Consider the following 13,453-nt stretch of genomic DNA (forward strand, 5'->3'; position numbering starts at 1 on the left):
AAAGAAACGCACACGTATTTAGGCGAGGTGCTGGCTATCGGAGTGGAACACTTGAAAAATAAAGGAGAGCAACACACTCTAGGAGCTCAGATGCAAATATTGAATGTCCAACGTTTCGACAGACAAGCTGTCTTCATCAGGGTATAATGACAAATACTGCGGGGTGACTCGTTTATATAGTCTCAAGAGACACACACAGGTGTCTGTAATCATAGCCGGGTGTGGCCTGATATCATTGGTTAATTCTCATATATTAAAATAGACATTACATGTTTGCATCTGAGCTCCTAGTGTGTGTGGCTACACATACACAAAACCATACAACTCCAATTATGTATTGTATTCTACTTTTATTAAAATTTCACTTATGGAAGAAAAGTATAACTGCAGTAATATGAAAAAGAATAACATTTACAGATTGACCGTGTTAAACAAAAAACTGGGAAATGATTTATCAGGCCACGATCTTATCAACTTATGTTAAATTATGCAAAAAAAAGTGTACATTTCAATACTATGATGTACATGATCGTTGATGTACATTCAACAGCGTTTTACGTTCGAAAGCTTTTCCACAATCCAGGCACTTATAAGGCTTCTCGTTTGAGTGTGTAGACATGTGTCTCTTCAGGGAGTCATGGTAGTTAAAACGTTTGTCACAGAGGGAACATGAATACGGCTTCTCCCCTGTATGAGTCCTGTAGTGCGTAGTGAGAAAATTGGCTTGAACAAAGCCCTTTCCACAGACGTTGCACTTGAACGGCCGTTCTCCAGTATGGTATCTCATGTGTATCTTCAGTTCAGCTCTCGACCTGAAAGCCTTATCACAATTCTTATGATTGCATTTAAAAGGCCTCTCCCCAGTGTGAATCAGATCATGCCTTTTCAACGAATCTGCACAAACAAACTGCTTACCACAGTACGTACATGGGTAACGCACCCCACCATGCTGAGTCTTCTCGTGGTTCGCACGGGAATTACTAAGCCTGAAAGGTTTCCCACAATGGCGGCACGGGAAGCGATACTCTGTGGATTTTTCACCATGGCTATTCTGCATGTGTTGTTTCAGGTCAATGTTGGTATAAAAGGCCTTGCCACACTCCCAGCAGAGACAAGGCCTGTCGTCAGAGTGCCTTTTCTCGTGTTCGACTAGGTCATAATTGTAGATGAATCTTTTTGGACACTGGGAGCACTGTAAGGGGAGGTTCCCGGTGTGAACCATTTCGTGTTTGATGAGGGAATGGAACTTCTTGTAGCTTTTCGGACAATGGGTGCAGACGAACGGCCCGCTGAACTTATGGACATCCAGATAGTGCGTTCTAAGGTTTGTGAGCATGAAGCTCTCCTCACACATGCTGCACTGAACAGGCCGGTGCCAGAGCTTGTGTCTGGTTAAAGTTTGTAAGTCAGGCAATACCTTTCTGCACCCTGCGCAGTAGAGCGGGCCGTGGATAAGTTTGTGTTTCCTTAGTTTTGATTGGATAGTGAATGTCTTCTCACATTTGTCACACTCAAAACGTATGTCGAAGCTGTCGAGCTCAGCAGCGTCAACTGTCTGAACCTTGCAATAGCGTCTGAGATGGGCCCTCAAACCTCCGCTGTGTATGAATTTCATCCCACACTGAGGATGAGGGCAGGAGAAAGGGCGCTCGCCTGAGTGAGTTCTCATGTGATACTCAAAGGCGCCAGCAGTCACGCTTTTACCACAAATACGGCAAATATGTTTTTGGAAAGTTTTTCGGTCAGGCTTTGCTGTGCTGGAACACTTGGGTCTTTTGGTCTGGCTGGGTTCTGGGTCGTAAGACGGGTCCTGGTGTGTACTGCTGGTGAAGGACGAGTCACTGTCCTCAGGTGTTGCCTCAAGAGGAAGACCACTGGATGGCTCTTTGTCCCCTCCTTCAGGTGACGGTTTCTGGACTGTTTCCGCTTCTCCGAGAGAATAGTGGCGATTCTCGGAGTGAATCTTCATGTGGGTACTCAAGTATCCAATGCGATGCACAATCTTGCCGCACACTTTGCACGTTCTACGGTCTATGGAGGATTGTGTGAATTCTGTCTCACACGTAGTAAACTGAGCACTACTGCCCTCTCCAGAGGGAACCTCCTCTTTTTGCCCAGTTCCAAACAGACATGACTTTCTGTGAGTTTGCAAATTGTACAAGTGCTTGAAAGTCTTCTGACAATTGCGACATTGATAGGTGCGACCGTTGTTATGGGTTTGCATGTGCTTTTTCATGTCTGAAAAGCGGGATAAGACACGTCCACACACTGTGCATGTATTGGGGTTTTGGGGTGTTTTAACTCTTTTGCAGACACTACGTTTCTCTTCTGAAAATTCAGTTTTGGTTTGTTTCCGTTCTCCTGCTAGCAATGTCTTCATCTTACACCCCCTGTTTCTTCTCACTGGTCTTAAGGGCAATGTTAGGTTAGTGGTATTAATCCTTTGTATCTCCACTGAGGGCTTGTGAAGCATGGACGTTATGATCCTATCAGACAGGTCTATGCTTTTCATTTGTGCAGGGCTAGGTTCTCGGTCTTTCTTTCCATGAGGCATGCCACTGGCATCAATTATCTCTCTTTTGTGCCTTTTGAGCTTATTCTTCTTGACTAAAGGCTCCATCGTCCCATCTTCCCCTAAAACCGTCACAGTTTCATACACTGGTTCCACCTCTTCAGTCTCTGGGTCAGCAAACTCTGCATCATCATGCTCCTCATTATCCTTTCTCTCACATTCCACGCTCTCCTCTCTTTCTACTACATCCATACTTGTCCCCGGTTCCATCTCTGTGTACTCTGTCAGTGTTGCAGAGTCCACCTCCAACTCTTTGGTGAATGTATCCATGAAGACATTCAAGGATGATACTGGTGTTTCTGACTCTGTCTGTTCTGTTGCAATCACCACCCTTTCTACAGGAGGGAGACAGAGAGCTGAGAGAATGCAGTCCCCGTCGGTGGAAGACAGAGTATCTAGAAAAGGATAGTATGGTTAAATAAAGAATAAATGTTAATGTCCCCAACTGAAGAAAAAAAATCGAACATCTACATGAGTCCTGAAAGATGCCTACCATGGTTGTCTAGCAGGCCGAGGTCTCTGTGGTACTGAAGCAGGGTTTTCAACTCTTGAGGGTGAGACACAGACTCAACACATTCCTCCAGAACAGAGGGAACATTGCTGAGCAGCGAGGAAGCCTGACAATGACAAATACAGAGTTAGAAGGAATATAGGTAGAATTCCCACAGTGCCTTAATGTCAAGTCCATGGTTCCTCTATATGATCTGAGTTTATTTCTACTAGTACCTGTTGGAAACTTGATACAGGAAGTAGCTTCTCAAGTCTCGAAAGAAATTGCCATACGAGTTTCTGGATAGCTTCGTCATAACTGGGACCAAATTCTACAGGAAAAACATCCTAAAACAGTGTAAAGAAATATGAGCTATGAAAACCTCTCAGAAGAGATCATTTAAATTGTTGAAATACACAGCAGTCATGACAGCAGTCAGGAAATGACCCACGGCTATTCCATACCCACATACTGACTGACCTGGAAGAAATGTTCTCTCTCATCAGGGTCTTTCAGAAGGGTTTGAACCAGCCCCAGAAAGTTGGATTCAGATAATCCTACCTCTGCATCTGTCGCCTGAAACACATAATATAAACATGTTGCCTTCATCAGGACATCTAGATGATAGCTTGTCATTTAGGCTGCATATGCTTTTGCCAAAATGCATCAATGTCTTATCAGAAATCTCTAAGACGGACTGATTTAGACATTAGCTGAGTCTCTGCCCTAAGGAGCTCACCTGTGTCCCCCAGAGAGGTGTGAGGGTCTGTATCCTGTCCAGGTGTGGCTGAATGGTCTGGAGGTCTGTGATTGGCTTGGAGGAACACAACTCCAGGACCAGCTGAAACCAGAGCAAACCAGTCAGGAGACATAGTGGGTACAATAATACTAAATATGATCATCTCATCTTTCCAATGGTTTGATTATCACCCGCGCTCGAAGACCCAGAATAAGTTGAGCCCTCTGACTGTGATTCAGAAGCTCTGGAACCATCTCTGTGACCATGGTAACAAACTCCTCCAGCATCCCATAATCCATCACGTGTCTCTGCTGGACCGTTTGCCAGATGGCTGCTGAGACCAGCCGCAGTGGTGGAACCATGAGGCGCAGAGAGGGGAGAGGAAGAGGGGGACCTGAAAACAGAGAATGTGGTTGACGAGGACAGCAATGCCAGTTTTGTTACAACTGATTCCGTTCAAATGAACCATAGACTGAGTCATCGAAAACGCCACCACATTGTTTCCTATGTGAAATCTCAGTTGCACATGTCAAGATCAAGTAGTGTCATTTTAGCGCTTCACCATCTTGCTTCATGGAGCAGTTTTTGGAAACATTGCATGTGCTTTTTGAGCTACTCTAGGAAGCGTCCTAAACAGTAGAACAAAGTTGAACATTTCCAAAATGTAGTATACTTTAAAATGCCCGGATGTCATACTCATTTCAGCTTTGACAACAGCTTATCAATTAGATATGGGGGCACTAACCACCTTTTTATTTTTTTGCCCGGATGTCATAGAGCCTGGATTTTTTACCAGGGACTGTAGTGACACCTCTTGCACTGAGATGCAGTGCCTTAGACAGCTGCGCCACTCGGGAGCCATTTATTTTACTTTTATTATGTAGGCCTAAATCATAATCATATTGCAGGGAATGTCTCTTTTTTTCTGACAAGACTTGAGTATTCCCACTCCACAATAAATATTAGGCTACTATTTATTCGGCGCTCATTCAATTGCCAACCATGCTCAAATGTAAATAGACCGGAATTCTATGACAGTATTGCTAGGCTACAGTATTGCTGTGCAATAGGAGCACAACATAGTAGCCTATTTAATCTCAGAGTCTGTACCAAGGCAGGAGATAATACATGATTGTGTTTCTAATAAACAAAATATTAAACAACAATTCACCTTTTGCATAGACATGTGGGCAGCATTTACTTTTAAATTGTTCAATAGACAAATCTTGCAGAATGAAAGGCCAGTGTTTGGCACTCGCTATATGCATGCATTTTGTTTGAAAAAGTCACTGCAAAAGATTAAAACATTCTGCCCACACCTCTACAGAAAAGTGATCAAATTTTCTATTCTGTTTCTGTTACCATAAAATGTATCAATGAAAACAGTTAAAGAGACACTTTGGGATTTTGGCAATGAGGCGATTTGTGTACTTCCCCAAGAGTCAGATTAACTCTTGGACACAATTGTTATGTCTCAGCCTGCAGTTTGAAGGAAGTTGCTAACTCGTGCTGGTGTAATTGTTAACTAACTTAACAGATACCCTGAGTGGCTCCCGAGTGCCGCAGCGGTCTAAGACACTGCATCTAAGAAATTGAGACGTCGCTACAGACACCCTGGTTCAATTCCAGGCTGTATCACAACCGGCTGTCTTTGAGAGTCCCATAGGGCGGCGCACAATTGGCACAGCATCATCCAGATTTAGCCAGTGTAAATAAGAATTTGTCCTTAACTGACTTGCCAAGCTAAATAAAAAAAATACCCATAGACGTCCAGTCATTGCGCTAACGCTAGTTGACATTGGCTCACAAAACTACATCCAACTTCCTTCATACTGGACAGATACATAGAAATGGTATCCACACGGTCATTTGACTCTGGGAAAGTAGACAAAAAGCTTAATTTGCAAGAAAACGAAGTATACCTTTAAATCCCAAAAATGTGTGGGGCAGGCTACTTCTAGAATCTCCATTTACTCCAGAACGTAGTAAAATATTTAGGCACGGGGTGTTAAATCAGTCCCCTGCTTTCTGGAAACAACAGCCTGTATTACCGCGGTTGGCCTTGAACTTCGTGGCATTAATGAGATGGGGCAGTCGTTCTACGCTGCGATGAACAATGCAAAAATGGATGGTGGTGGCTAAGCTAATACATGACTAGCTAGCTTGAGTTCTTTGGTAAAACTACCCATGCATAAAATAAATGCAATTCGACCCGGACAGGTCGCAGGTTTAGCAAAGCGAAAAGGACGTGAACTTCACTGACTAGCGTTAGATAGTTAGATAAAAGAGAAAATAACGTGAACTTCACTGGCTAACGTTAGCTAAGTTAGAAAGCTAGCTTCTCTGTAGCGTTACTAGTTTGGATCACAAATTCTACTGCATTTTACCATTTTTTCCTGAAATGTGTCCGCTCATCGTGTGGTATTCACTCCAGTCACATCTATACTCAAAAACTGTGGTGTTGTTTTATGGTTTATCAAATTAATTTCCGGTCTTAAAGTTCGTGAATGTGAGGCGCCATAGATTTGCCTCGGGAAGCGCTCATTGACAGAGAGGAAGAGGCGAAGCAAGAGAGTTTACTCCGCCCAAAATCTGTCCACGAAAATAAAACCACGAAGAGAGGATTTTATGTATGGAGGTCAATGAGAGTATCGAATTTGGTCAACAAAAACATTTAATTGCGAATTTCCTACGTGCGTCTTATTTGATCGAATACTAGTTTCGTAAAGGTTAGGTTGTTACGAATCGGATTATTTCCATTGTTGAGTGGTTGCTCGACTATCTTGTCAATATAATAAAACATCTTTGTCATTGCGCTATTAACGGAAGCACTTGTCGGCAGTCCTGCTCTAAAATTATTCCGTATGGAATTGATCGCACAGCGAGTTATTTTTTTGTTTCGCTCTAGCGAGCTTGTGCGGAACCATTGCAATGTCGATATAGCTTCCACACGGATGTAAAATAGGTACCATTAACGACCATTGAGCCACCATCTTTGATTGAGTTACAAAAGATAACGTAACGACCTAACGTTTTTTTTGTGCAAACTTACGAGTAAACGTGGCTATTATTAACATCATTTTCACACCTACCGTTTTCGGATGTAACGGCAAGGAACACTCAATATGGAAGGACGCATCCATGGGGGAAAAGGTAAAACAGGACTTTTAGCTAAAAAGGTAGCTAGACAGTGGATATAAAGAAATCAGTATAGCAACTACATGACGAGCTAGCTAGCAAAGTGGCTAACTTCCTGAAACCGAATGTTGAAGAACATAAACAAAAAACATATTTATCAGTCAGTTGCAACTGCATTACTTGCAGTTTGGGGTTGTAGGCTGGGTATCTGTATAGCACTTTGTGACAACTGCTGATGTAATAAGGCCTTTATAAAATAAATTTGATTCATTTACTAATAGTTGCTCATCGTTCTCACATCTTTTAGTGTTTTATAGTTTGTTCATCCTGCTAGAGTTTGATGTAATGTGCAATAATAGGTACTTATAAATTGATTTGTGAACAACTAAGTCAACTTCTGTGTTTCAGGTCCCCCTCTTCCTCTCCCCTCTCTGCGCCTCATGGTCCCACCACTGCGGCTGGTCTCTGCAGCCATCTGGCAAACAATCCAACAGAGACACGTGATGGATTATGGGATGCTGGAGGAGTTTGTTACCATGGTCACAGAGATGGTTCCAGAGCTTCTGAACCTCAGACAGAGGGCCCAACTTATTCTGGGTCTTCGAGCGCGGGTGAGAAGAAGAGACAGAACTAGTGCTCATCATTATGTGGGGAATGATGTAATATGATCATATTTAGTTATCTTTTGTCTCAAATAAGTCTTCTGACATGTTTGCTCTGGTTTCAGCTGGTCCTAGAGTTGTGTCGCTCCAAGCCGATCACAGACCTCCAGACCATTCAGCCACACCTGGACAGGATACAGACCCTCACACCTCTCTGGGGGACACAGGTGAGCTCCTTAGGGCAGAGACTCAGCTAATGTCTAAATCAGTCAGTCATAGGCATATTTTTGTTAAGACATTGATTAGGGAGGCACGATATATTGGTGAGCATATCGGAATCGGACGATATTAGCCAAAAATGCCGATGTCAAAGCTACCGTGCATACCTATATAACTTAGGTACGTGACGTAATAACACCACGTAAAATTTTGCGCTACACGGTCAACACAGCATTCCTAACCTAGCCCACACAATGTCTACTGTGTGGATTGAGCAGTCAACAAATCGAGCAGTCGTTTGAAAGAGTAAGAACATTTCAGCGAGACAACTCAAAGATGAAATCCATTAAAGCCAATATAATGGAATTCATTGCCCTTGACAATCAACCGTTATCTGTCGTGGGTCATGTTGGCTTAAGCTGACTGGTCGAGCACCGGTACACTATTTTTCAGATGTTGCCCTACCGTAGTTACGCAGTAGAAGCTTCACTGCTATTTGCTTCACGACATGCATACTATGGAACACCGTTTGGGTCTTTGCGTGTCAACAAAGATACATTAGCACTGTCAAAGCTGTACAAAAATGTCTGCAAACACCAGCCACGAACGATGTGTTTACAATACCGCGTTGGTAATAAAGCATAATTTGTTCGACCGCAACTTCTGGGGTAGTTAGCTCTAGCTTGGTACCTAGCTAGCATCAATACAACCAGCCTGAAAACAATGACCAGTAGAAACTGCAGTAATTTTCATTATTCTTAGCAATGATTTAGGAATCCTTGTGAGTAAGTATTAGCAAGGTTGCCACTTGTTGTTTGCCTATTGAAATTGAACTTCAGTTCATGAAAATAAATAGCTAGTCAGCTACTTAACCCTGTTGCCCAAAGCTAATGTTATAAGCAGCCAGCTAGCTTCATCTGGCTAGAGAGGCTCAACTGGACCGTGTTGTGAAGCTAGCCACAATAAGAATTAGGCACAATAGTGGAATTTGCGGTTTGCCTTCCAAATAAAAGTATGTCATTGACAGTGATGCAAATGAATACAAATAGTAGAATTATGCCATAGTTTTATTTTGAAGGCTAACTGCAAAGTCCACTATTGTGGCTAATCCATATTGTGGCTAGCGTCACATAGATGGGTCCAACCACCATTAATCAAATAAGAACTGTCTTATAAATTATTTCAGATGACACCTAGCTAGCTATAGCTACTGAAACAGATTGTTGTTTTGCTGTGTTTTTGGGGAAGAACATTGTTTGCATCCATGAGCTAGGTAGTTTTTTTTTGTGACCAGCACTGTAGGTGCGTGAGACAACTTTACCAGCATCATAGCATACGTATCGATGAATCGTTGTGACATATGAAATACGAGGGATAGTGTAATCAACGTAAAAATTGATGAACGCATATTCAGGTCCTGGTTGATCAACAGTGTTATTTGACGTGTATCTTTTTTGACACGCAAAGACCCAAATGGCGTTCCATAGAAATCCTGGTTGAGAATGAAACGACTGAACAACGAAACAGCACAGCAAGTAAGTGGAAGAAATAGGTTTTGATTATGTTTTACTGGTAATGGGGACATACGTAAATGCCAACAAAATAACATTTTGGTCAGTGTGGTGTGTGTGTAACCTTTATTTAACTAGGCAAGTCAGTTAAGAAKAAATTCTTATTTACAATGATTGCCCGGACGACACTGGGCCAATTGTGCGCCGCACTATGGGACTCCCAATCACGACCGGATGTGATACAACCTGGATTCGAACCAGGGACTGTTGTTACGCCTCTTACACTGACATGCAGTGCCTTAGACCGCTGCGTCCATGTGTGTGTGTTAACTATTTAACTGTACTAGAATGCTTAAAAGGCCGCTAAAATTTTAAATATCGGTATCTATTTTTTTTGTCAAGGAAAATATCAGATATCGGTTTCAGCCAAAAATGTCATATCGGTGCATCACTAACAATGATACGTTATTGCAAAAACATATGCAACCTAAATGACAAACTATCATCTAGATGTCCTGATGAAGGCAACATGTTTATATTATGTGTTTCAGGCGACTGATGCAGAGGTAGGATTATCTGAATCCAACTTTCTGGGGCTGGTTCAAACCCTTCTGAAAGACCCTGATGAGAGAGAACATTTCTTCCAGGTCAGTGGGTATGGAATAGCTATGTGTCATTTCCACAAATTAAATAGTCTCCTCAGAGGTTTTCATAGCTTATATTTCATTACTCTGTTTTAGGATGTTTTTCCTGTAGAATTTGGTCCCAGTTATGACGCAGCCATACAGAATCTCATGTGGCAATTTCTTTCGAGACTTGAGAAGCTACTTCCCATGTCAAACTTCCAACAGGTACTAGTAGAAATAAACTAAAATCATATAGAGGAACCATGGACTTAGCACTTAGGCTTTGTGGGAATTCTACCTATGTTCTTTCTAACTCTGTATCCCTCATTTGTCAGGCTTCCTCGCTGCTCGGCGATGTTCCCTCTGTTCTGGAGGAATGTGTTGAGTCCGTGTCTCACCCTCAGCAGCTGAAAACTCTACTTCAGTACCACAGAGACCTCGGCCAGCTAGACAACCATGGTAGGCATCTCACAGAACCCATAATTTTCATGCTTTATATGATGGATTCGTTTTGACACAACCAATGGCAAATTACGTCTATTGAGCATTACTGGGTTGAGTTTTGGTTCCCTTTTTTCTTCTTTCACAGACCCTCCATCTTCCACCGATGGGGACTGCATTCTCTCAGCTCTCTGTCTTCCTCCTGTGGAACGGGTGGTGATTGCAACAGAGGTGGAGAAAGAAGGAAAAAGTATGGATGTAAAAGAAAGAGAAGAGGAGGTGGATAGCAGGTCAGGGGAATGTGAGAAAAACAAAATATCCTCTGTTAATGACGAGGAGGCAGAGGATGATGCAGAGGATGATGCAGAGTTTGCTGACCAAGTGACAGAGAGAGATCCGGAGTATGAAACAGTGATGGTTATAGGGGAAGATGGGATAGAGAAGCCTTTCAAACTTCTCAAAAAGCACCCCCAAAAGAAAGAGGAAACCCATGGTGAACAATGCAGAACAACAGTCAAACCTGGACAAAAGATAAGCATAGGCGTGTCTAAAGCAATCATGTCCTCCATGATACAAAAGCCCTCAGTGGACCTACAAGGGGTTGTTATTGCTAACGTAACACAGACCCCCAAATCCAGTCAAACGGTTGGGAGAGCCAAAAGGTCCCTGGAGCGTAGGACATGCAAGGTGTGTGGTAAGGTCGTCCAGCGTCCTGCAGTCTTGAGGAAACACATGGTGACTCACACTGGTGACTGGCCCTATCAATGTCCTACTTGTAAGAAGATTTACAAGACCTTGGGAAGCTTCCAGGAACATACTGAAAAATGTGTCTATCCTATTGAGGAAATGCCTGAGGAAAGTGAGCCGTCCATATCAGTAATGCAATACAAGGGTCTGATGTTGAAGAAAATCTTACCGCGTCCGCCAGGACAAAAAGTAGCCCAAAGCGAAAAAAAACAAAAACGCATTGTCTGCAAGACATGTCCTGTTTGTGGGAAGACTTTAGCCACAAGTTCGAGTATGAAGCGGCATCAGATTATCCACACCGAGCCCAAAAAGTGCAGAGTGTGCGAACAGGTCTTCCCTAACCCTTCCGAACTGAAGATCCACATGGAGTCCCATCCGAAGAAAGGCATCCATCAATGTAGTAACTGTGAGAGGACTTTCAAGCACGATTACAGTGTGAAGGCTCATGAAGAGGCTTGTCTGTTTCTGAGTCATCAACAAGGGGAGCTTGGAGAGAGCAGTGGTCTTCCAGCTACGGGGCAGACAGACCCAGGGCCATCGGGCAGTACACACCAGCAGAGCGTGACATGTGAAGCAGAAATCCTACAACTCTCTGCCACTCTGAGCAAACAGAATTCTGCCTTCACCTACATGCATTCCGTGGAGGGGTCATCCGCAAGGGCCAAAAGGTCCCTGGAGCGTAGGACATGCAAGGTGTGTGGTAAGGTCGTTCAGCGTCCTGCAGTCTTGAGGAAACACATGGTGACTCACACTGGTGACTGGCCCTATCGATGTCCCACGTGTAAGAAGATTTACAAGACCTTGAGAAGCTTCCAGAAACATATTGAAAGATGTGTCTTTCCTATTGAGGAAACGCCTAAGGACAGTGAGTCGTCCTCCACCAATGCAACTGAATCTTCTTCCCCGGAACCCAGCGCACCTATAGGATCATCCAAACGCTGTGCAAGGTGTCCTATTTGCCATAAATTTATATTGGGATACTTAAGATATCACATTCTATCTCACTCAGATGAGCGCCCACATGCTTGCCCTCGTTGTGGGTCGAAGTACAAGTTTGACTTTGTGTTGAGGAGGCACATGAGACTGTTTTGCAAGGTGAAGAAGGGTGAACCTGTTGAATTAGGGGGAAAGAAAGTCCATAAGTGTAATGAATGTGGTAAGGAATTCGGACTAAAATCCACACTGACGGCACACAAGCGCATCCACAACCCGCTCCGCTGCGCCTATTGCCGAAGGATGTTCCCAGACCAAGAAACACTTGCAATACACAAGGTAGAGCACAAACCGGTTCAATGCACCATGTGTGAGAAGAGCTTCAATGTGATAAGGTACCTCTCCAGACACTACGTCGATGACCATCAGTTCAGCGGTCCGTTCCGCTGCACCTACTGTGAGAGAAGCTACGCTGATTTAGCAGCTCTCATCAGACACCAGAGGATTCACACTGGCGGGGAGCCCCCATACAAGTGCTCCCACTGTCCAAAGAAGTTCCATTTTGAAACTGCTCTTGTGACACACCAGAGAAATCACACCGGAGAGAAACCATGCCTTTGCTGGGAGTGTGGTAAGACCTTCCAATCCAAGGGGATTCTGAAATCTCACATGAATCGTGTTCACACTCCTCAGGTGAAACGCATCCCTTGTTCCCAGTGTAACAAAGTTTTCAGGGACAAAGGTCAAATGAAGATGCATGAGAATGTATACCACAAAGGGGTGCGTTACCCGTGTTCCTACTGTGGTAAGGGGTTCTACAGCCCTGCCCCATTGGCAAGACACGTGCTGATTCACACAGGGGAGAATCCTTATTCTTGCACATATAAGGAGTGTACAAGGGTTTTCAAATCCGCATCTGAACTGAGGATACACATGAGATACCATACTGGAGAGCGGCCATTCAAGTGCAAGGACTGTGGGAAGGGTTTTGTTCAAGCCCATTATCTCACCATACACCRGCGAAGTCATACTGGGGAGAAGCCTTATCCATGTCTCACCTGTGACAAGTCCTTCGGCACCTCCCATCAGTTGAGCAGACACATGAAGACTCACACGGGAGAGAAGCCCTACCAATGTATGGATTGCGGGAAAGCTTTCAATCGTAGAGACCGTTTGCGGACTCATCAAGACAAATGCCACCCAGCTTATTAGTCAAAGTTCTATAAACGCTTGTGTTATCCAACTGTAAATTAACTGCAAAATATGTAGCTTATTATGTAGCCAGTAGCAAATAACACTGCCTGAATTGAACATGCATAATGTTGTATTTCATTTTTTACTATGGCTGTAGTGATTAACTCATTTCTTCTGCAATTAATAAAGTACAGTCATCAACACCTCTCATTCAGTCAAGTCAGGAAGCCAGAGTCCAATG

At 43.5% G+C, this 13,453-nt stretch overlaps 2 protein-coding genes across 2 annotated transcripts; one reads left to right on the forward strand and one right to left on the reverse strand.

The window, feature by feature from the left end:
• Positions 1–330: 330 nt before the first annotated feature.
• On the reverse strand, positions 331–6,305 carry LOC111977717 (zinc finger protein 709). Its single transcript, XM_024007276.2, has 7 exons — positions 6,189–6,305; positions 3,993–4,195; positions 3,802–3,903; positions 3,543–3,638; positions 3,299–3,409; positions 3,066–3,189; positions 331–2,967 (listed from the first exon to the last, which is right to left on the reverse strand). Exons 1-7 carry the CDS (start codon positions 6,214–6,216, stop codon positions 515–517), a joined length of 3,117 nt encoding a protein of 1,038 aa, XP_023863044.1. The 5' UTR covers positions 6,217–6,305; the 3' UTR covers positions 331–514.
• A 533-nt stretch (positions 6,306–6,838) lies between these two features.
• LOC111977716 (zinc finger protein 11) lies at positions 6,839–13,415 on the forward strand. Its single transcript, XM_024007275.2, has 7 exons — positions 6,839–6,954; positions 7,348–7,550; positions 7,667–7,768; positions 9,823–9,918; positions 10,012–10,122; positions 10,233–10,356; positions 10,487–13,415. Exons 1-7 carry the CDS (start codon positions 6,927–6,929, stop codon positions 13,228–13,230), a joined length of 3,408 nt encoding a protein of 1,135 aa, XP_023863043.1. The 5' UTR covers positions 6,839–6,926; the 3' UTR covers positions 13,231–13,415.
• The last annotated feature ends 38 nt before the right edge of the window (positions 13,416–13,453 follow it).

Source organism: Salvelinus sp. IW2-2015, linkage group LG18, assembly GCF_002910315.2.
Source record: "Salvelinus sp. IW2-2015 linkage group LG18, ASM291031v2, whole genome shotgun sequence".
NCBI lineage: Eukaryota > Metazoa > Chordata > Actinopteri > Salmoniformes > Salmonidae > Salvelinus > Salvelinus sp. IW2-2015.

What these genes read in the sequence shown, in the direction of transcription:
- LOC111977717 (XM_024007276.2), bottom strand. Translation starts at nt 6,216, where the DNA reads ATGAGCGGACACATTTCAGGAAAAAATG. An exon ending in AGAGAGAACATTTCTTCCAG is followed by an intron (nt 3,410 to 3,542) that starts GTCAGTCAGTAT and finishes ACACTGTTTTAG; the next exon opens with GATGTTTTTCCTGTAGAATT. An exon ending in CGGCCTGCTAGACAACCATG is followed by an intron (nt 2,968 to 3,065) that starts GTAGGCATCTTT and finishes ATCCTTTTCTAG; the next exon opens with ATACTCTGTCTTCCACCGAC.